At 37.8% G+C, this 18,817-nt stretch overlaps 1 protein-coding gene across 1 annotated transcript; it reads right to left on the reverse strand.

Moving 5' to 3' along the window:
• Window positions 1–258: 258 nt before the first annotated feature.
• Window positions 259–17,922, reverse strand: LOC5579854 (signal recognition particle receptor subunit alpha homolog). The gene is made up of 4 exons (XM_001651480.2): window positions 17,583–17,922; window positions 16,055–17,515; window positions 818–985; window positions 259–751 (listed from the first exon to the last, which is right to left on the reverse strand). Exons 1-4 carry the CDS (start codon window positions 17,697–17,699, stop codon window positions 626–628), a joined length of 1,872 nt encoding a protein of 623 aa, XP_001651530.1. The 5' UTR covers window positions 17,700–17,922; the 3' UTR covers window positions 259–625.
• Between the last annotated feature and the right edge of the window lie 895 nt (window positions 17,923–18,817).

The following is an 18,817-nucleotide window of genomic DNA, read 5'->3' on the forward strand; positions in this document are numbered from 1 at the left end:
TGACCGCCCGCGCTGCATTCTTCTCTTTCAGAATCTCATCGCAATGTAAGTATGATGTAGAGTCACTTCACTCGAGTGGAAAATTTTCACCTCGCTATACGACACCGACAATTCTCACCTCACGCCACTCGTAGAATTAACCCACATTACCCACCCTAAAGGATATATCCACTATATTGTCCGCGAAATAACTTCTCAGATCTAAGATATGGTACATGGAATGTGTCATCAATCTACGAGATTTCACTCAAAAATATAAAATAAGAAAAGTTTCATAGAACTGCTTCATCCCGTCAATATATTTTTAGGACTACGGAGATGGGAATAATAGTTTTCCATTTATAAAACACAACAAAATAGCAAAACAGTACAATGATAATACACATCCCAGAACGAAAAACTATTAGGTACACATTTTCGTGAAATAAAACAATAAGTAGCTAAGAGATAAATTTTCAATTGTCTAACCCTGCTGGAATATTTCTATAATGTCTTTGCTAAGCGGAATAGAATCGTTGGGTAAACTCGTTGAAGAAATGATACAAAATTGGAACTGGGACACAATGACATCTGAATCTTAAGATCAAAACACAGGCAGACACAAATTGAAGCATAGATTTGTAATTTACTTCATCAACGCATGTACGACGGCTTTAGCGTTCAACTTCTTCAGATCGGTATATGTCTGTCCGGTTCCGACGAATACGATTGGTTGTCCGGTAATGTAGGTCATCGATATGGCAGCACCCACCTTTAAAGAAAACAAAATGAACAGATTATTGAAGTGAACACAGAATGTTATCAGCCAAGCACTCACTTTGTCGTCAATAGTATCGAACTTCGTCAGGACGATTCCATCGATGATGTGGGGATTTTCATTTGAGGAATAATCCGCCAAGGCCTGATTGAATTTCACCAGCTGATCTACGGCTTCATTTCCGACAAGAGCTTCCCCAACGAACAGCACTAGGTCGGGCTCATTTACCTGGAAAGTTTGAGAAGAAGGATAGCATTTAAATCATTAAAGTTATTATAATTTTTATTACATTAATTTAAAAGATTTTCAGCCCTAGGCTAGCTCATCCCAGACATTGAAGTTACCATTTGAATCTCAAGGGCTTGTACATATACCACGTGGACACAAAAACTTAGGTTTTCAACCCCTCCATGAAAAAAACGTTGACTTTTTGTCAACCCTTACTTCCTATCCCAATTGTTCGCGTAGACTTTTTGCAAAATATGTTTCAAATACTTAACTGGTAAATTTTATTCAAATGTTATCAAAAGCTCAAAATGGGATACGATAATTTGAAGGACAGCCGATGGCATAAACAACTTCTTAAAAAGGCGACCTGTTTTCTAATTTTTTTTAACGCGGCAGAAATACCTATAGTTGTTTGGCCAATCATATTTGAAATTCAATATTCAATTGAAATATCATTACTGTAAATTCGGGTGAAATAGATCATTTTTTACAGTTTTTTATATTTATTTTTTTAATGTTATAATTGATAACATACCGAATGCAGGAAAAAAGTACAACCATGAAGCTTATAGGCTAGGGGAAGTGGTTTGCCTTGAATGAAGGAAGGTGAACTTATCTTTGAGAAAAAGTAGATTTTGTACGAAAATTGACGTTATTTAAATGACAAGTTCATCCTTGTCCATCAACTTTTCCTAGTCTATAGACTGATATGCCGACATTTTTTTTCAAATTGAAAATAAATAACACATCCTGGACGTCCGACCAACATGTAGTCTTCACCAAAGTAATGTTGCATCTAATGACAGAATAATCAGTTTCTAAATTGTGTGCTTTGGTTTATATTGGGCACTGGAAGGCTGATATATCAATTGAAGGATGGCGCAGATGCCAAGGTGTACCGCTGACGATGGGAAGGTCACGAGTTTGAATCCAGTATCCAGGTAATTATTAAAAGTGGTTATTACTTCATGGTAAAAGTATACACTGCATTTTTAAGTACAGTGTAAAGCGAATTTTTGTTATTGATTTTTCAATTAATTTTGTGGCAGTTGAATAAAAGCTGAGATAAATGCTTATAAAGCGAATTGTAGTTATAGAATAAAGTCAATATACAACGACACGCTTTATAACTTCTCCAAATTTGTGTGAACTGTGGTGTCTGACCTGTTATTTTATAATTAAGCGTTAGCATGTAACGCTTCAGAAAAGAGACTAAGAGCTGAATAATAAAGAGCTAGCTGAGTCTAGCTTGAGCCGTGGCATGTGACGGAGTCTAATCGTATCGGTTGTTGTTTTATTCAAGTTTTATAAGAAGAAGTCTTATTACTATTTTAGTTATTTAAGTTATAAAATAGATTTAATAATAGTTTCTAGTCTATTAACATTTATAACAGTGGCGACGACGGATAAATAAGTAATTGAGAAAAGTGCAGATATTTCAAACGGAAGTTACTTCCAGAGTGAGTCAGCGTAAGTACTAATACTTGAAGAGTTTCTTTGATCTAGCAACTAAAGAAACTTGGTAAAAGTGACAGACAGGTTTTACTTGCAAATTGTTTTGACAAAAAAAGCAATTAGAGTACCTGTTGAGTCCTTTGAAATGGTTAAATAGTTAATATTGAGAAAAGTATATTTTATTGCCTTAGCGTGGTTGTAACACCATTTTGCTTTCTTTTCTTTTATTCCACAGCTTGTGTTCAGAACAAAGAGTTTTGTTCTCCAATAAGCATATCGGAGATTCCGTGCGAGAGGAGAGATCTGCTCGAAAATCGACTCAAAAGGTTTGAGTTACTACTGCTGTGCTGTTGCTGTTGAGTTGTTGGTTGCTGGGTTCGTGGATAGATTGCTGCTGCTACTGTTGCGAGATTTATTACTCGGGAGAAAATTAGAGTACCAAGCATTTGAGAGAACCACTGGAGGTCTCGCAAAGAGAGAACTGATATAGTGAACATCTTACTCACTGCTCACAGTTCAACCCATACGTTGTGAGAAGCACATCGCGCCGAGTGGATCTACAGCAAGTTGTTTTCGAGCCGAAGTACGAGGTAGACGATCCCGTTGTCGTTGAAACTTCAGAGACACGTTTCGAAGGTTTCACTGTACAGAGGTGCATGCTGTAAACGTCTATAGTATAGGGGACGAGTTACAAGTTTCAGCCAAGTACACGGTGAGACTGATCTGCTGCAATCGTGAGTAGAGTATTGATTCGTTCCTTTTTTCTAAACTTAATAGCATTTTAAAATGACTACGCCTGGTATGATTGGGTCTATTGACCAGTACCAACGGCATAAGTCATTCAAAAATTATGTTGAGCGGTTCGAGATACTATGTAAGCTGAATAAAGTGTTCTACTTTATCCAAACGAGCTTTCAGTTTTTTAATCATTTCGTCGTAGGGTATTTCGCTCACTTCTTTTTCAGGGAAGGACTGCTAAAACAAAGCAGTCCTGGTTTATTTCTGTGACTGGAGATGAGGTTTTCGACGAGGTAAAGTCAATCTTCCCTGAAAAAGAAGTGACGAAATGATTAAAAAACTGAAAGCTCGTTTGGATAAAGTAGAACCGAAATTGATGAATCGCTATGATCGTGATCGTGAGTGGCCTAGAAGTTATCGTCAGGACAATCGTGAAAATCGCTTTATGAATGTTCATACTAATGCGGTTTGTAATTACTGTAAACGTAAGGGCCATATTCGTAAAAATTGCTATTTTCAACAGAACAATAACCGTGGAAAATCAGGATGAGATCGCAGCAAGCCGTGCTGCGTTTTGAAGTTTGTGACACGTTTACCTCGTTCCGAGTTTTTTTTTTGCGTTTCGGCTTGTGAAAATTAGATTCGGCGGAAGGTGCTATGCCACGTGCAAATGTTCTGTGGGAACATGTTTTTCAAAGTGATAAAAGTGTTTTTTTTTTCAGACATTAGCGGAGTTTTGTTTTTCTTTTATTCGATTTGCTCGCATTTTACTCGAGAATGCTCTGTGATAGCTCCAGCAATTTAATTCGTTTCGCGCAACTCGTTTCTCCTGTAAGTGTTAAACGTGTTAATATAAAAATTGAACGGTGTTTTGGATGCTCCATTCGGGATGGATTATAAACTACAGTTCTTTGTCGATTTTTCGTGCGTTGCGTGCATTTTGATACGCAGAAGTTTACGGTTCACGTTATTGTTCATTGTTAGAGGAGCGACGGATTGCAGTTCGAAAAAGGAATTTGGTGAGTTTGTTCTGATCAGCAGCGCATGATCACAATGCGTAAATATCAACCATTTGTCGGCCAGAACGTTTACCGAACGTATCCTATGGCACTATCCTTTCCATCAACATTCCACAATATCCCATAACACATATGAGAGGTCGTAGAGTTCTCTCCATCTTCCTTAAGTAGGTGTTCAATCAATCATCCTTTCCCATTCCCCAGCTTTCACAAGGACGTGGCCAGGACAGCTCTCGACTATTGGAGGATGCGTCAATCTTGTCTAAGAGTTAGAGGTTAGTCCCAAATTTCTGACTTTGGTAACGGACGGGAAGGAGGCAACCCTCACACAATGGTCTAGGACTGTACCACCTACAATTTTGTGCGAAATGCTCAATGCTAATGCTAATGCTAACAGTAATCGTGGAAAATCAGTGAATTTCGTTGAAAAGGAGGAAATCGTAGAAACTGCGATTACCGATAAATTTAATAGAATACGGGTAAATAATTCAACTGAAGAGGATTCTGACATTAGTTGTATGATGATAGGCCGTATCAACAAGGCTACAGAGGCGTGTTTGGTTGATGTTACGATCCAAGGTTTTCAGCTAAGTATGGAAATAGACACGGGCTCAGCAGTAGCAGTTATCAGCAAAATATTGTATAAGCAAAATTTCTCGTCGATTCCGGTATCCAAATGTGATAAAACACTTGTTGTAGTGAATGGATCCAAAATCGCTGTTGTTGGAGAGATCACAGTTGAAGTTATTTTGAATGGTTTTAGCGCTGAAAGGAAATTGATTGTTCTGAAAAGTTACAAGAATTTCACACCGCTTCTTGGTAGAGATTGGATGAAGGTGTTCTATCCAAACTGGAAGGACCAATTCATGCCACCTCGCTCAGTAAACAGTTTAGATATCACAAAAAATACGGAACAGATTTTAAGTACGATCAAGCAAAAATACTCTAAAGTGTTCGAAAAAGACTTTACTGAGCCAATTACAGGTTTTGAAGCGGAACTAGCTTTGAAATCAGAACAACCGATTTTCAGAAAAGCGTAGGGGGAGATCCCCCAGTGCCGGACAGCACCCAATACCGGACAAGGTCGAAACATTGAGAAGTCACGGTCCAATCAAGATGGTGTATTAGTAGAAAAGAAAGCTATTATGTAGACTAATGTTTGCGTAGAATAACACATCCTTGAAATATGCACGCCTTTTTAAAAAAGTAGAAAAGTTTGAAAATCTTTACAAAATTGACGTATTCTCTTAATTTTGAGCCTATTTAGTAATTATTTTGAATATAAAAAAAAAACTTTGGATCACGCAAGCATGATCGAACGTAATCCTTATTTGATAGCATGAATGTATTTTGTACCATAATTGAACTAAATATGGACAAATTACAATTTTCGATAAGCACCTCCTGTCCCTCAGTTTCGGACAGCTTAATTTGTTATATGATATATTTGTAATTATTGCACCAGTGTCTCAAAATACTTTCATTTTTCATGGGTTCCGTCGATCATGGTATCAAACATGCAATAAAATGAAGAAGAATGAACATTCAGTACAACATCGTAAAATGTGCTATTTTTCATCATATATGGAAGAGGTATTTGATAGGCATCTTTCAATGTAAGAAAAACGCAAATTATTCTTGTAAATGCATTGAACTGGTAATTATAAACTATTCCTATAGTGTACACATTCAATGATGTTCGTATTTGCAGAATTCGAGGCATTTCCAGATCGTGTCCGGTATTGGGTGCCACCTTTCAAGATCGATCAATTTGATACTAAAATACATCATCAAAATGCATTATCATAATTCGTATTTATATTTTCAAATTTATTTTTGTACACTATAAAAATGATAATATTTATCATAAATGGGTAACATGAGCCCATAAAATCAATATTTTTCGAATTATGAATTTAGTGGCTTAAGTGTCCGGTACTGGGGGATCTCCCCCTATCAAGTAGAGATGGGCGACTCACTCACGAATCATTCAAAAGAGTCGACTCTCGAAAATGAGTGAACGAATCACGGTTCTTTTCAAAAGAGTCATGATTCATTTGCACCTAATATTTTGGAAGAGGGCTTAAAAGTTTACTATGAATCATATTTTCGAGTTGCAACTGTCATAGTCAAACAATTCGAACATGTATTAATAGTTAAAGCTACTGTACGAAAAATATTCTCATTCAAAAACTGTTATACTTTTTGTTTCTTGTGTAAAATACATGATTTATTTTTGGTTTTATAAAAGAGTCACCGAATCGATCAAAAGAGTCGATTCACTTTTGTGAGTGAGTCACCTACGACTCGCTCTTAAAATTTGATCATTTTGCCCATCTCTAGTATCAAGTGCCTTTCAAAATAAAAGATAAGTTTTTGGAACATTTGGACATGTTGGAGAATCAGGGAGTAATCACTCCCATTCAGGCGAGTGAATGGGCCTCCCCGATCACAGCTGTAATGAAAAAGGATGGAGAAGTTAGAATGGTAATTGACTGCAAAGTGTCATTAAACAAAATCTTGATTCCAAATACTTATCCTCTTCCTCTAGCAGAGGACAGTTTTGCATCTCTAGCAAGTTGTAAAGTTTTCTGCTCGCTTGACTTAAACGATCAAAAAAGTATGTTGTAATAAATACAATAAAAGGACTCTACTGTTATAATCGACTGCCTCAAGGTGCTAGTTCCAGCGCAGCTCTGTTCCAGCAAGTCATGGGCCAGGTCCTGAAAGGGCTAAATGGGGTGTGCTGTTATCTTGATGACGTGCTCATAGCTGGCAAGACGCTAAAGAATGTATGGACAAGTTGGAGAAAGTTCTTGAAAGACTCTCCAATGCAAATACTCATGTAAGTTAAAAAAAATGTAAATTTTTTGTTTCCTTTTTGCAATACCTAGGACATTTAATCACAGGTGATGGATTACCCGACAAAATTTCCACAATTGAAAAAGCTAAAACACCAGAAAACGTAAAAGAGCTTAAAGCATATCTCGGATTAATCAATTATTACAACAAATTTGTGCCAAATATTTCAAAAAAGCTTAAGTGTTTGTACAATTTTTTGAAAAAGGATGCTCGTTTTGAATGGTCAATTGAATGTTATGATGCTTTTCTACAAAGCAAACAAAATTTATTGAACGCTAATCTCCTCGCTTTTTGTGATCCAAAAAAACCTTTTATAGTTGTCACAGACGCTTGCACCTATGGTTTAAGGGGAGTTTTAACACAAACGGAAAATGGGGTTGTACGTCCTATATGTTTTACTTCATTTTCCTTAAAGGCGGCGCAAAAAAAGTATCCAATATTACATTTACAGGCTTTGGCTTTGGTATGCGTTATAAAAAAATCCATAAGTTTGGCCAGCAATTCAAAATATTTACTGATCATAAACCTTTAATTGGTATTTTTGGGAAGGATGGACGAAATTCTATGTTTGTAACTAGATTACAACGTTACGTGATGGAACTCTCAATTTACAATTCTGTAATTGAGTACCGCCCTGAAAGTAAATTAGGGAATGCTGATTGATCGAGCAAGTGGTAGGGACTGTGGGCTCGATTCATCCGTACGGCAAAGAAAGGTATACATTTATATCACATATTTATTTACAATTAAAAACCGATCACAAATCAGACGTCTAACTTATTCTACGTTGTGGTGTACCGTAAGGACGCCATTCACCGCTCATTTAACAGCAGTTCAACACATAAAATTCTGTCAAAAATTGGTTTTACGATATTTTTCGCAGCTTTTTGCGCTACACGCAAGATAAAACATTTGTTTTTGCAGGAAAGAAGTTGAAGTGTGAACAAAGTATAATGATACCGAATAACATGTATGCCAATGATACATGTGTAGGGTGCCATTCACCGCTCATCTTAAGTGTGAGGCTCTATATACACAATTAGTTGGAATTAATTTACTTCCATTAGCTGGTTTTTATCTTTGTACTATACAACAACAACATATTAAAGCGTGCCAGCTAAGAAGCATTTTTCGATCTGCCATAATAAAATCATTGTTCAACTCATGTTTACCGCCTTAAACAGCCTAAAATTATTTTTTATAAATAGTATATAATATTAAATCATATGAATTTCATTCTGATACAATCCATTCTGGTATACTAATACATGTTGATGACTTTTATAGCGAAAATTTGATCAGATTTTTCAAAATAATTCAATGAGCGGTGAATGGAGCATGAGCGGTGAATGGCGTCCTTACGGTAGTATGCGCTATTGTTGTAGCAGACAGTAGAGCTCTGCGCCGGTCATATATTTGGGAGACGGCGGCAGTTTGTCCAAACACTGATTTTTGCAGCAGATTTCCACTGGATCAGAGAATACCAGGAGGTTTGGATCAGGAATACATAAAAAGCCTAAATTTTTCAAATGATTTACCCATTAAGTTGGCGTTAGTTTCAAAAGAAACACAAGCAGACAAGTATTTGTTTGAAATAATAAATTGCATTACTTTTGGATGGCCTAAAGTTGTTCCTACTCAATATAGAGATTTTCATGCCCAAATGTTCAAACTTCAACTGGTTGACAACGTGTTGATGCTTGAAGATAAGGTAGTAGTTCCTTACTCATTGAGAGAAGGAATTTTGAAGTTATTGCATACAAATCATCAAGGGATTGTAAAGATGAAAACATTGGCTAGGAGAACAGTGTATTGGCCAGGACTTACATCGGACATAAACGACTTTGTGAAATCTTGCGATAGCTGCGCTAAAATGGAAGTAGTTAGGAAACCAGATGCAACTGGAACTTGGATTGCAACTACTCGTCCTTTTAGTCGTTTGCATACGGATTTCTTTTACTTGGAGGGCAACAATTTTCTTTTGATTGTGGACAGTCATACCAAGTGGCTTGAAGTCGAATGGATGCGTTCAGGTACAACTGCAAGAATTGTGAACAAGAAATTCGCCTCTGCAAGGTTTGGTCTGCCTGATGTGATAGTCACCGATGGTGGACCGCCTTTTAACTGCTACGAATTTGTCGGGTTTTTAGAGAACCACGGTATTAAGGTGTTCAAAAGTCTTCCTTACCATCCTGCCAGTAATGGCAAAGCTGAAAGGATGATGAGAATTGCTAAAGAGGTATTGAAAAAGTTTTTGCTTGACAATAAAACGAAAGCTTTAGACATGGATGACAAGTTAAATTTATTTCTGATCAACATAGAAATAGTTGCTCTGGTGACGAAGGGATTTTTCCTTATGAAAAAATGCTCTCACACAAACCAAAAATGTTGTTGGATTTGATCAATCCGCATAAAACCTACAAATGTTTTTTAAGTGATGCCGAGCGAAAAGCAGAAAGTGCTGTGTTAAAGGACGAATCGGGTTCTTCTTCAGCAGTTTTTAATGGTCCTCAGGATGATTTAAATAAGCTGGTGGCAGGGGATAAGATATTTTACGAAAATGTTAACAAATTTCCAAGATGGTTGGAAGCTGTGTTCATAAAAAGAAAGTCTGATAATGTTTTCCAGATTCTGATCAGTTGAAGGCTGCTTACGAACCCAGTTGAAGGCTGCTTCTTCTTCTTCTTTCTGGCGTTACGTCCCAACTGGGACAAAGCCTGCTTCTCAGATTAGTGTTCTTATGAGCACTTCCACAGTTATTAACTGAGAGCTTTCTTTGCCGATTGACCATTTTTGCATTCGTATATCGTGTGGCAGGTACGAAGATACTTTATGCCCTGGGAATCGAGAAAATTTCCATTACGAAAAGATCCTCGACCAGCGGGATTCGAACCCACGACCCTCAGCATGGTCATGCTGAATAGCTGCTTACGAACCCAAACGAAGTCGGACAGTGGTACAACTGCCAACCACTACAATGAACAAACTTAAGAGGGAGTCAATCGATGAGGATGAAGATTTCTACGGATTCTCAGATGTCCCGAGACCAGAAGATGTTTCCCAACGAAAGAAGGCCAAACATGCTAGAAGTCCCATTAACACTCGCTCGAGAACTACATTAATCAGCTAGGCGCGAACAAGCTGGAGCTGCTTCACTACCATCAACGAGTTTGAGTTCGAATTATTGAAGTGTTTTTAATTATTGAAATAATCTTATTAATATCCATGTTCTGAAATTGAGTTGATTGACTTTTCTTAAGAAGGGAGAACTGTGGTGTCTGTCCTGTTACTTTATACCGTAAAGTACCCATATTTCGCGCGCGCTCCTAATTTCGCTCATTGAGATTTTAAACAGATTTTGCGAAATAAATTTTAGTTGGCTAGTATTTTGAATAATTCTACTTCAGCCATGGTTGCATAACATGCATTTATGTAGTCCAATAGGTATCAACAAATATGAATTAAATGGTAGTGAGCGAAATTAGGAGCGTGCGCGAAATATGGTAGCATCACGGTAATTAAGCGTTAGCATGTAACGCTTCAGAAAAGAGACTGAGAGCTGAATAATAAAGAGCTAGCTTGAGCCGTGGCATGTGACGGAGTCTAATCATATCAGTTGTTGTTTTATTTAAGTTTCATACTATTTTAGTTATTTAAGTTATAAAACAGTTTTAATAATAGTTTCTAGCAGTGATGAGAAAAGTACTGGAGCAAACATTTACCGCCTCTACATTTACATCTTTCTACACGACCATCAAAATCCAAAGCAAACTATGACCGTTCAAAACCAAAAAATGTCACGGCTCTTCAAAGCTGTATTCTTCTTCTTCTTAACGTTTTACAACCCCGAATGCGCAATGACTCGAGCACAGTGGTGACACGATTTTTGCGGTTTTCGGGGTTTTGCATTTTTGCTCGATAAAGGCAGCATGAAATTGAACTTGTTTATATGTATCGCAACGGAATGATTGTGCTCTTTCTGTTAGAGCTAATAGATTTTAATTAGTTGAAAATACTAGCGAAATATTAGCGATTGAATGATTTAACACTTTTTTTAATCATTCACCTTGGAATGGCTGCCCGAAAACGGTCATAGTGGAGAGACAAAAACATTCAAGCAGTGTGTGAACCGTTGGCAGCGCAACGCCTGATGGTATTGATGCTGCTGCTGCTTTGTGTTTTGGTTGAATGGCAGAATCGATGAACTGTGGTGAATTGTGGTCACAGTTCCCAAGACTGGTTTCTAGTCAATTACCATTTATAACATGAACAATGCCTGAACAAAGGCTTCATATGGAAATAATTAAAATGTTGTTAAACATGATGCTGAATTAAACTGCAATAATATTGTTTGTTAAATTAGCGTTGTTAAATCAACAGTCCTTATTAGGCTAAGTGAAACCTGAATAAACATCATTACAATACAATATAAATGATTAGAATCACTAAATGATAAGTAGCCTAATAATTTCGCCAGACTTGCTTGAATAATGTGTGCGTAGCAACTGCAAAGTAATGTAATAAAGCAACTATTCAGTGTGTAGCTGTGAAAAATTGTTTAATAAATGATTATATTTTTTTATTGCTTTATTATAGAGACTTTCAGCCCTGAGCTGGTTTGTCTCTTTAAAATGATTATAATGTTTCTTGGGATATACATCGCATATTGAAAATCCGTTGTTTCCGACTGATTTATAAAAGTCATTTCTAGTTCAAATCTAAAGAATTAAGCTTGTTATCACATATGCCATTATATCACATTATAATGTTAAAAAATGAAGAAGTAGGCCTTGCTGAGCAAGCCATGAGATACTGACAAGCGCTAGTGGAGTTCATAACGAATCAAGCCTTCAAACCATTCTCTCCTAATAAACGTTATTTAGTTGTTTGAGTTTGAGTCTTTCTCTTGGTCCATCCGCCCAGTCCTTATTATTACATTAGGTTATGGGCTCGTCAAAGGAAGGAATATCGCAACTAACCGGACCGAATTACGATTGTTCCAGATTCCTTCTAAGATTTTTACAGACATACTTCCAGTAATGCTTTGAGATTTTTACAAGTAAGTTTTGAATGCTTTTATTTTAGGTTTTTTACTATGGATGTCTCCTCCTGGTGCTAGGTGGTGAAAAATTTGAAGTAGTGGAAGAATTTGTGTATCTTGGTACTTTAGTGACGTGCGACAATGATGTTACCCGCGAGGTGAAAAGGCGTCTTGCAGCTGCGAATAGGGCTTTTTACGGGCTCCGTAACCAGCTTGACTCCCGTAGCCTGCAGACGAAAAAAAAATTAGCGCTATATAAGACTCTTATCCTTCCGGTTGCTCTATACGGCCATGAATCCTGGACGTTAAAAGAGGTCGACCGGAAAGCGTTTGGAGTTTTTGAGCGTAAAGTGCTGCGAACAATACTCGGCGGTAAACAAGAAAATTGCATCTGGCGGCGTCGCATGAATCATGAGTTGTACCAAGTATATAAAGAAGTGGATATTATCAAGCTCATAAAACACGGCAGGCTGCGTTGGGCTGGTCACGTGGTACGAATGCCGGAAGAACGACAAACAAAAATAATATTCAGTAGAGAACCCGGACGAGGCCGTCAGCTTCGTGGTAGGCCGCGCACACGTTGGCTTTTTGCAGTTGAAGAGGACTTAAGGGCACTTAACGTTCAGGGCGACTGGAAGCGATTGGCTCAGGACCGAGCCCAGTGGAGAAGAATTATCCATTCGGCGTAGATTCAACGTAGCGGATTGTAGCCCATCAAGTAAGTACTTCAGGCCAAAACATTTTTTTCGAATAAATCAATTCGTTTGGTATTTCTAAAAAATCTAGAGTAACCTCTGATGAAATTAGTGTAAGTTATAAATACACTCTTAATTAACAAGGATCACTGAAATAACACCTGAACTCTTGGGGAAGTTTTAAAAGATTTCCTAGATAACTTGCCAAGATAATCGAATCTAGGGTTATTGTTCCTCAAGATTTTCTGAAGAAATTTCTCGAAAAGCATTAGACAGAATCTTCATACAAATTTGTGTAGGAATGATCAAAAGAATTATTCGAAAAATTTAATAAAACTTAAATAAATTTTTGAAGTTTGTATATGATTTTTGAGAAACTTTTGGTTGGTAGAACTGCAAGAGTAATACTTGGGTGAAGTCCTGGAAAAAATCCTAGAAAAAAAATGTTCGAACAACATTTCGTGAAATTTTGGATTTCTGGGAGAAAATCGTAGATGAATTCTTGAAGAAATCTACACGAACAGGCGGAGGAATTCTTGATGGTTTCTTGAATAAAAAACTCCTTTAGCTATTTTTTCAAACACTTTCGAATAGCAATTCTGTAGAAACCTTTGGAAGATCTCCTAGAGTAACAACTGGAGAATTTGGTTGAAGAATTAGTGAAAAAATATCTGTAGGAAATTCTAGGATAGTTTTGGAAAACAAAATCAAAATAATACTCGAGGAAATTAGTGGAGGTAGTACTTTGGAGTTCTCAAGGAAGTCCTAGAGCAAATTCTGGAGAAATTCGTCTAAGCATCTTTTGAAAAATCACCATTAGAATTTCTGGGAGAATGTATTGAAAAGGAAATCTCTAGAAGCGTTTTTGGAGAGATCCCTGAATAAGACCCTGAAAACATACTAAACAATCTCTTCATCAATTTTGCAAACAAAATCATTCAAATAATTGTCATAATCTTCTCTAAATATTTTCATAGAAGATGCCAAAATATATCAGTAGGAAATTGATCAAATCATTTTTTTTATCATTAACTAAGAATTGGGTACTCCTAGAAATTCCAACGGCAATTTTAAATCAAGTACGTACTTCTGGAGAGTGTGCTGTGGGAGTTCTATACGAATAATTCTGAAAATCGTCAAGAGATTCAGCAATACTTTGATAACTTATTTTCAAGAATATTCTGAAAATCCACTATGGATGTTCCCGATACTTCTCAAAAACTACAATCCTTTGACTGTCCTACCCAGGTGTTTTTGTGCGTAATACATGTCCTACCTGTCCTGCCCACTTCCCGCGCCAGTGATAACGAATCAAGCCTCCAAACTGTATAGACTATTCTCTCACAATAATGATAGTTTACGGAACAAGTTGCAGAATGAAGTTCTGCATCGAGCTATACGTACAACATTTTTTGCAATTTTGTAGAAAACCATTTAAGGGCACCAGAAATTATATCGGAATGCATTCACCATTATTTTACAATTTCTGAAAAATGGTTGTGTGATGATTCATTACGCAACTCAAAACAGTTGCGTAACGGAAAAGCGTTGCGTAATGAATCATTACAACACGGGTTTCAGTTGCGTAATGACTATTCTGGCACTGCATACTTTAGTGCAGAAAAGTAGGCCGTTGCATGACAGATTGGCGTGATGAAAAACAGCCTATTACGATGATAAATTGCAAAATAGTAGTTTACGGAACAAGTTACAGAATGATGATTTTTACAGCACGAGTCGTAAATTTATCCTACGAGGCTTGCCGAGTAGGATAATTACGACGAGTGCTGTAAAAATCGAGTTCTGCAACGAGTTACGTACATTTTTTTTTGCAATTTCGTAGGAGACCACTTGAGGGTATCAGAAATTATGTCGGAATGCATCCACCATTATTTTACAATTTCTGAGAAATTGTTGTGTTATGAATCATTACGCAACTCAAAACAGTTGCGTAATGAGGAAGCGTTGCGTAATGAGGAAGCGTTGCGTAATAAATCATAACAGCACTGGTTTCAATTAGGTAATGACTATTCCCGCACTGCATACTTCAGTGCAGGAAAGTAGGCCTTTTCATGACAGATTGGTGTGATGAAAAACAGCCTATTACGATGAGAAATTGCAAAAACGTTATTTTTTTTTTCATCACGCCAATCTGTCATGAAACGGTCTACTATCCTGCACTGAAGTATGCAGTGCGGGAATAGTCATTACGCAACTGAAATCAGTGCTGTAATGATTCCTTACGCAACGCTTTCTGATTACGCAACTGTTTTGAGTTGCGTAATGAATCATTACACAACATTTTTTTAGAAATTGTAAAATAATGGTGAATGCATTCCGATATTATTTATGATGCCCTCAAGTGGTCTTCAACGAAATTGCAAAAAAAATTGTACGTAACTCGTTGCAGAACTCGATTTTTACAGCACTCGTCGTAATTATCCTACTCGGCATGCATCGTAGGATAAATTTAACACTCGGGCTGTAAAAATCATTATTCTGCAACTTCTTCCGTAAACTACTATTAGTTGTTTGAATTTGAGTCTTTCTCTTAGCCCATCCGCGCAGTCCTTATTATTACATTAAACAAGTTTTGATTAAATCAGATAAACATATTTGAGATCATTAAGGTGAAGATGAATCGAAGCCAAACCTTAAATTTTCAAGAGCACAAATCTGGAGAACCGAATAACCGTTTGAGCTGAAAACTTAATCGATTTGTCACCACCAGCTAGTGACCAATCGATTAAGTTTTCAGCTCAAACGGATGTTTGGTTCTCTAGATTTGTGCTCTTGAAAATTTAAGGTTATGATTCGATTCATCTTCACCTGTCATTTTCCCCATTTCTTTAAGGAGTACATGGCTAAGGTAATTCTCGGTTATTATCCAAAATATGCATCTTCTCGGTAGTAATTTAAATTCACGTGTATTTCCCGATTTTCTCCCGGTGATGTGAAATTCCCGGATACAGTCAACTTTCCCTAACTCTACGTTGAAGGGACCATCGAGTTAGGGAGGTATCGAGTTACAGAACACAAAATCAGAGCAACTGCGATCCAAGGGACCATCGAGTTAGTTATGAAAACCAACTTTTACTATGGTCCTCTAACTCGATATCGAGATACGGAATATCGAGTAAGGGAGAGTTAACTGTATTTCATGTTTTCCAAATTTTCCGGTGCACGGTCACGCTGCTTATTAACACCCTACTGCCCCAATAACATAATAAAATAATTATCATCGAATCTAAATACGTACCTTAATTAATTTAGCCAACGCTCTCATAAGTGGTTCGTTGTCCTGCATCCGACCAGCGGTGTCAATCAAGACCACATCGACGGCCGAATCCTTGGCATGCCGTATGGCTTCCATCGCAATACCGGCAGCGTCTTTTCCATAGCCCTTCTCGTAAAGTTGTACCATATTTCTTCCCGAGTGCTTCTCCGGTGGGTGTAAAGCATTCAAATGCCTCATATGAGTCCGAAGCTGTTCAACAGCTCCAGCTCGGAACGTATCGCAAGCAGCAATCAACACATTCAAGTTGTTCTCAATCAGCCAGAAACATATCTTTGCCAAGTTGGTAGACTTTCCCACGCCGTTCACTCCGCAAAAGCTCATCACGTAAGGGCGCTTGTTTTTCTTAGCTTCCAAGCAATCGCGAAGAATGTCTACGCGACGCTTTGGTGATAGGATTTGAACCAACGCTTCGGTCAATGTATTCTTAACAGTCGTGGCAATGGTGTCGAATGTTCCGAGGACTTTTCCTTCCAATTTGACCGCTACCGATTCGCACAACTTGTGAGAAATATCGGATGCAACGTTTTTGGATATCAAATGGTCGCGAAGTTTGTCCAACGCTGGCTGCATGTCTTCACGAGTAAGATTCTTCGATCCTACCAAGCCCTTGAACAAGGAGAAGACACCACCGGATTTTTTAACTGGTGCAGCACTGGAACTGTTGGCATAGGCTTGTACCTCCTCTTCATCTTCATCCTCGGAGTATTCGCTATCGCTTTCAACTTCCATATCCTGAATTCCTCCCTTCATGGTACCAATAATGGCATTGGTCGGTGTAAAATCGCTCTTCATGTCTTCCGGTTTGTCTTTGGAGCGATCCAAATTGGGCAAATCTCTAGTGTTGCCTCCCAAGTCCCAGACACGCATTTGCTTTCCTGACTTTTGAGGAGGGGATTTCGGAGACTTTGGCTTATCTCCTTTCTTCTTGTTGAGCTTTTCCATCATTTTCTTACGATTTTCCAAGATAACATCGTCATTTGCTCCATTCATCTGATCTGGAACAATCGTCTCCGGCACCTCATTCTTAGTTTCTACAATTTTTACCGATTTTTTGCTACCCCCAACTGGCTTCTCTTCACCCTTGCGCTCAATCATAGATGCAACCGTCTTCTTAGATTTATGGGAATCTTCGTAGCTACGCATTTGCTTCGGAAGCGTTGCCTGCATTCGTCCCCACTTTTCGGCCTGTTCCAAAATGCGCGTGAAATCATCTTGGAAGTTGAAATTTGAATAATTCCGATTTTCAACCCTAAGGTCGTTCTTGTACTTATCACGGAACTCCAAGTGGACATCGCTCAAGAACTTATCAATGTACGACAGCTGAAGGATCTTTTGGAATGCGACGACAAAAACCAATTCGAATTCATTGTCCAGTTTGTACTGAAGCGATAATCCATCGTGATCGTACACTCCAGATCGCTCCTGCAATGTAAAAAAAATGCAAAACCTTGAAGGTACCTTTCTCAATAACAACCCAAATAGACATTACCTGTAGAATTACGCTTCGAATGAGCGCATTCACCGAGGGGGCGAATATTTGATTAGTGCCTCGGAAGTACCAGAGGACGATTCCGCCCTTGGTAAAAATGGTGAACAAATCCAACATTTTCGGGGGCCTCCTTCGTTTGCTACACTAACAACTAATGTTCTGCTGTCTTAGCAAGTGCAATTAGATTGATTTCTGTACCTTTGCATAAAATGCGTCGTTGAATTGTAACTTTTGTTGCACTGAAACTGCGGAAATGAAGCAAAATCTGCTCACTGATCTCGAGATGTTTTCCCCTTTCTGTGCAAGACTGACTGACAACGCATCACAACGAACGTAAACACGTAGTACGATAAACGTCACTTTTGACATTTATTGAAGTATGCAGCCACTGCACGCAAAAATGATTGAACGGGGATTTTGAAAAATAAACGACACACGGAAACAAAAATGTGCACGGAGACGCGATTTCAACGCCATTCCGTACACGGTCGTTTACAGACACCCTTTAATGGGTAAAAAAATACTCATTTCGGAATAGCATCAATATCTGTCAGAAAGCGAGAAAATTCAGAAATGTAAAAAGGGTAAATAAATACCCAAGGCTAAAACTATCGTGAATAAAGATGTAAAAAAATGCTTTTTTAATCCTTATTCGATCATAAATCATAATTTTTGATTTGAATTCGAGTTTTATCCATGCAGATTTGATTATCCAGTATTATAATTTTTGGAATTGATAAAAGCAATTTTATCAACCATTGATGATAATTTGCTGGGAAAAGCGAGCGGGGCGACACTCTCAGATCACCGCACGTTCGGATAAAATCCGATTTTCTAGATCAGTACATTAGGGCTCATTCATAAATTTCATAACGCTGAAGAGGGTGGTTGGGTGTCTCCATGGTGTTACGACTCATACAAAATTCGTAAAATATTCATACAAAAAGTGTTACGAGGGGGTGGGTGGGTGTCTAAAATGGCCATTTTTAGCGTTATGAAATATGTGAATAAACCCTTATTCTAGATTTGACGTCCTTTATACGCTAACATCTTCTGCAGAACGATGCGCGTAGATTGATGAGATGCAAAAAGTTGCTAATAGGTAGAAGGTAAATCAATGATGATGTTGATGATGGGGAGCGTAGTGCTACAGTGGGGATTCATTCGCTCGTTGGGGGTGCGCTACATGGAATTAATCGATGGTTGGATGTTCGCTGGTTGGAAAAAATGCTAAC

Source organism: Aedes aegypti, chromosome 3, assembly GCF_002204515.2.
Source record: "Aedes aegypti strain LVP_AGWG chromosome 3, AaegL5.0 Primary Assembly, whole genome shotgun sequence".
Classification (NCBI taxonomy): domain Eukaryota; kingdom Metazoa; phylum Arthropoda; class Insecta; order Diptera; family Culicidae; genus Aedes; species Aedes aegypti.

Coding starts and splice junctions, on each gene's coding strand:
- LOC5579854 (XM_001651480.2), bottom strand. CDS start 17,699: ATGTTGGATTTGTTCACCATTTTTACCAAGGGCGGAATCGTCCTCTGG. Junction 17,516..17,582: donor TTCGAAGCGTAATTCTACAG/GTAATGTCTATT, acceptor TTTACATTGCAG/GAGCGATCTGGAGTGTACGA. Junction 752..817: donor TCGATACTATTGACGACAAA/GTGAGTGCTTGG, acceptor TTTTCTTTAAAG/GTGGGTGCTGCCATATCGAT.